The following is a 4544-nucleotide window of genomic DNA, read 5'->3' as shown; positions in this document are numbered from 1 at the left end:
ACCACACTGGGAGCTCAGTGAACATCCAATTTACTGACAGCGGGTGGGGGGAGCCCACCCACCCGGGGTGCGGGGGTGCACACGTGGATGAGGGCAGCTCAGTAGTGCAATACCAGGGCTGGGAGCTGGGGGGGGGGGAGAAGTCAGGCCCAGTTCCCCCCCCCCCCCCCCCCAGTCAGGGTTGGACGGGCAGGGAAGTAGTACTGGTCATACTGGGAAAGGACCAGTCCCCTGTTGGCCCTGGGGTGGGTGCCAAGGTGTGGGGGTGCGTGTGGGGCAGCAGGGGTTATAACCCCTCCATGCTGCTCCAGTACCATCCCCAGCTACGTACCTAAGAGTCACCAAGGCAGGAGGGGGGGTGCTCGGACCCCTCCACCCCACATTTCAGAGTCTTCCCAGTGAGCCCCAACCACCGCAGGGGGAGGAAGCACTGGGATGCTACAACACCACCCCAGGGCTATGGGGGTCCCCGGCAGTTGGGTGAGGGGCTATCTACAGCCTGGGGGGGCAGCGAGCCTGCAGGGGGTCCTAGGGCACGCGGTAGGTGGAGGTGTTCTTGGGTTCGGTGCTGGGCACGGACCAGTCCCCTGCCTCCTGGCTGGGCTGGTAGTGCCGCCACGCCGACTTGTTATAGACCGGCAACCGCTCCACCGAGTCTGTGGACAGGGCCTGCAGGAGACACGGGGGGGGGGGGGGGATGAGGAGGGCCCCGTGCGCCCCCGGAGGACACGGACCCCCCGTCCCAGGGGAAAGACCCACCTTTAGGTAGATGACGGCGTCGGTGCCGAAGCCCTCCATGGAGAAGAGCTGCAGGTCCCCCTGGAAGTACTTGGCGTAGAGGCGGGAGATGGGCAAGCCATAGCCAAATCCAGCCTGGGGTGGAGGGAGGAGATGGGGTGGGGGGTCCCCAGAGCTAGGGAGGGCACCCCCAGGGGACACCAAGCCTCCCCCCCCCACCCTAATAGCAACACGAGCACCCTCAAGTGTCCATGTGGGACCTTCAATAGTCACCTCACCACTCTCAGGCGCAGCCAAAGGTCCCCATGCCACACCAAAGTATGTCCATGTCACCCCCAGGCACCCCAAAAGGCCCCCAAGCCACCTCCAAACATCTTCAAGCCACCCCCCAAGCATCCCCACACATGGCCAAGCCACCTCCAGAAGTCCCTGTGCCACCCCGCTCTGCAGACCTGCGCCCTGTGCCCCGTCCCTTTGGGGTCCCCATGGCACCTACCAGGGGGGTTCCCTCGGTGGGTGCCCCGGTGCCCAGCTGCGGGGTGGGAGCAGTGGAGTACATGTAGCTGAAGAGCCGCTCGATCTTCCGCAGCGGGACGCCCAAGCCCCGGTCGCTCATCTGCAGGACAGGGTGGGGGGTGACAGCCCTGCTCCAGCCCCTCACCCATAGTGTCCCCAGACTGGGGTCAGGGACCACCCCCCCCCCGCGATGGAGCTGGTGGTCCCTGATGTACCTTGATGGAGAGGTCCTCCTGACCCAGGGCCACCATCACCTTGATGGCTGGCAGCCGCGGGCTGCTCTCGTGGCTCTCCACCGTGGCTCTCATGGCATTCTGCAGGCACAGAGCAGTTTATGGGACCCCTCCATAACCTCCCTGCTGCTCCCCCTCACCACCACGCTATGGGGCCGGGGTTACCTTGAAGAGCTCAAAGAGCATGTGGTAGAGGTGCGAAGGGACGTAGACGATGCTGATGGGCTGCTGGGTGTTGCTGGCTGCGGGGAAGAGGAGAGCGCCGTCCTTCCCAACCCCAAATAAGCCACCCAAGAATCCCCTGCCACAGTGATGCTCCCCAGCCTGGCCTCACCGTTCACTTCCTCGATCTCCAGGTCGGGTGAGGACATGTAGTACTTGTCACACAGGAGCTTGGCCATGTTGTAAGCATCTGGGAGGCAGAGGCAGAAGGGTCAGCACCCCCAGCACGAAGGCTGGGGCCGCGTTTGGGGTCCCCTTCACTCCCCATCCCATTCCAGATCCAGGATGTTTTGGGGGTCTTCTGGAGTGACCCCAAAGCAGAGGGGACACCTTGGCTGAGGCCCACCCAAGCTCATGACATAAATGGCTCCCAAACAGGCAGAGCCCTGGGCAAGGGGAAGGCGAGGGGGACCTTCAACCCCCTCCCCTCAGTTCAGTCCCCCCATGCAGGGGAAGCCCCCCCAGTCCCCACAGACCTCTCACCACATTGACCACGTTGCAATGGGGGTCGATGCTCCCAATGTGCTTGGGGTGCGCGGGGTTGGTGCTACCATCGAAGAGCAATGCTGGGGGGGGACAGAGAGCAGTGGGTACCCCAGAGGGCACATTAGGGACAGGGGGATGCTCGGGGCAGATCCTGAGGGAGACATCAGGGAAAGGGAAATGCTCGGGACAGGATCCCCGGGGCTGGGAGGGAAGAGGGGGCATGCTCAGGGCTGGGGTGGGATGCCCAGGATTGATGGAGATGCTCGAGGCAGGGGACCCCCAGGGGCAGGTGGGGTCCCCACGGCGCTCACTGTGCTGGTTGATGAGCATGCGGATGGAGATGCGGCTCAGGTAGAAGCGGTCAAGGAAGTACTGGATGTTCTGGTTGGAGACGGGGTCGTCCCCATAGGCCTCCTTGTACTCGATGACCCCTTGCGCCATGGTGGGCACCACGTCGTTGTGCCGGTTCCGGATGGTGACCAGGGCATCTGTGAACCTGAGGAGGGCAAAGGGATGGAGCTGGAGGGCACCAGGTCCCCGCACAGCCCAGCTCCAGGAGCTGGTGGCTCCGGGATGCTCTGTGGGGTGTGGACAGTTTGGGGATGCTGCAGGGTGCCAGGTGACACCCCAAAATCAAGGACAAGGGGTATTAACCCCAACTTACTGCCCCAGGGTGGCCTGGTCCTCGGGGTCCCTGTCCAGGAACTCCATGATGTCCAGCAGGCTCTGGACGTACCTGGGGAAGGAGCCGGTTATCTCCCACCCTGATGCCCCCAAAGAGAGGGGACACCCTGGGGACCCCACGCCGGGGGGCACAGGGTGCTCTGGGGCACCTCCCATTCAGCCACAGGGGCTCAGGACCCCCTCAACCAGGAAACCCCCCCAAAACGCCGTTGCCCCATTAAACCACCCTGTGCTTGTTGGGGGTCCAAGCCTGCAGCCCTCACGTTCCCCCACCAGTGACCCTCAAGCCCCCCCACCCCACTGGAGGGGCTGTGTCCCCAGGGGCCACCATTCCAGCACGGGGACATGAGAGTCACTGCAAGAGGGGAGCTGAGGACGCTGCACAAACAACTCGTCACGTGGCGGCACTGGGAGAAGGTTCATGGCGCTGGGGGGGGGACACGGTGCTTAAAGGGACACGCGGAGCCCCCCCTGAGGACGTGCATCCCCTCGGCCCTTTTAGGGGGCAGGAGGTTGGGGCAGGACACGGAGGTGGCACCAGTGACCTGGAGCACCCCGCTGGCACCTTGTCAGCCAAGGATGTGGTGCTGCCCTGCCAGCCCTGCGTGCAGAGGAGAGCCGGTGGCAGCGGTGGGATGGGACACGCAGAGCTGGTGGGTGGTGGGACCCCCCCCCCCGGCAACGGCGCTGGCAGGAGTTGGGGTGCCGATGGGGAGCCATAGAGGTGACAGCGCTGGGATCCACGGTGGGACCCCTCTGGGTGACAACAGCGGGACAGAAACGTCAGCGGTGGGACCCCCATGAGCTACAGCAGTGGCAGGAGGACCCATGGAGACGGTGGTGGTGGCACCTCCACAGCCGAGGCGGTGTGGGATGGGGGATTCTGCTGGCGGTGGGACCCCACGGGCGGCAGCCCCCCCGTCTCACCAGCTCTGCACCAGCTGCACCGAGGGGGTGCGCAGGACGCGGTCCGGCAGCAGGTTGATCTCCTTCATGATGTTGGAGAGGCGGACGGGCAGCTCCTGCCGCAGGAAGGCGAAGGAGGTCTTCTCACAGGCATTGCTGGAGCCTGGAGGGGGCAAGGAGGGGAGGAAACCGGGCTGAGCCCTGGCTGGACACCCCCATCCCCAGGGCTGGCATTGCTCCTGCTGGGGAACACTGGGGGGGACTGGGGCAGAGCCAGCAGCAGGTCCTGCTCTTGGCTGGAGGGGGACACTGGAGGGGCTGGGGAGGGGCACAGCTCAGCTGGCTGGAGAAGACAGGCTGGGATACCAGTACAGCCCAGTATGTCCCAGACTGTGACTGGAACCCCCCCTGAGGGCAATGGGGAGGGGAGAAGGACCTGGGCCACCAACAGAGCTGGTCACAGACACCCGCTGTCACCGGGACACACCGAAGTGTCCAGCCAGGTTGCGGTGGCCAGCGAGGTGGGGGGGGGACAGGGGGCAAATCTGTCCCTGAGCCCCTGCAGGGGCATGTCCCCGGGGACAAGGGACATGGGGGGCCCGGTGTCGGTGAGATGGTGCAGACCCGGGGTGGGGGGGTGAGGACTCGCAGAGCGCAGACACCAGCCTCGGCCCAGGATGGTGCCGGGAGGGGGGGGGGATGTGGGTAAATATAGCGCTGACATTAAACCCCGGTGGGAGGGGAATGGGGACAGGAGGG

At 65.1% G+C, this 4544-nt stretch overlaps 1 protein-coding gene across 1 annotated transcript; it reads right to left on the bottom strand.

The window, feature by feature from the left end:
• Positions 1-337: 337 nt before the first annotated feature.
• PDK2 (pyruvate dehydrogenase kinase 2) lies at positions 338-3968 on the bottom strand. Its single transcript, XM_057399006.1, has 10 exons — positions 3807-3968; positions 2860-2931; positions 2507-2691; positions 2186-2275; positions 1822-1899; positions 1653-1729; positions 1470-1568; positions 1235-1354; positions 760-873; positions 338-669 (listed from the first exon to the last, which is right to left on the bottom strand). Exons 1-10 carry the CDS (start codon positions 3872-3874, stop codon positions 529-531), a joined length of 1044 nt encoding a protein of 347 aa, XP_057254989.1. The 5' UTR covers positions 3875-3968; the 3' UTR covers positions 338-528.
• Positions 3969-4544: the final 576 nt, after the last annotated feature.

Source organism: Pezoporus wallicus, unplaced genomic scaffold, assembly GCF_028554395.1.
Source record: "Pezoporus wallicus isolate ANWC-B61680 ecotype Strahan unplaced genomic scaffold, APGP_CSIRO_Pwel_v1 contig_10893, whole genome shotgun sequence".
In the NCBI taxonomy this organism is placed as follows: domain Eukaryota; kingdom Metazoa; phylum Chordata; class Aves; order Psittaciformes; family Psittacidae; genus Pezoporus; species Pezoporus wallicus.
Note: the sequence above shows the minus strand (reverse complement) of the source record. Positions and strands in the feature narration are given on the sequence as shown.

What these genes read in the sequence shown, in the direction of transcription:
- PDK2 (XM_057399006.1), bottom strand. Translation starts at nt 3,874, where the DNA reads ATGAAGGAGATCAACCTGCTGCCGGACCGCGTCCTGCGCACCCCCTCG. An exon ending in GTGCAGCTGGTGCAGAGCTG is followed by an intron (nt 2,932 to 3,806) that starts GTGAGACGGGGG and finishes CTCCTTCCCCAG; the next exon opens with GTACGTCCAGAGCCTGCTGG. An exon ending in GGAGATCGAGGAAGTGAACG is followed by an intron (nt 1,730 to 1,821) that starts GTGAGGCCAGGC and finishes TCTTCCCCGCAG; the next exon opens with CCAGCAACACCCAGCAGCCC.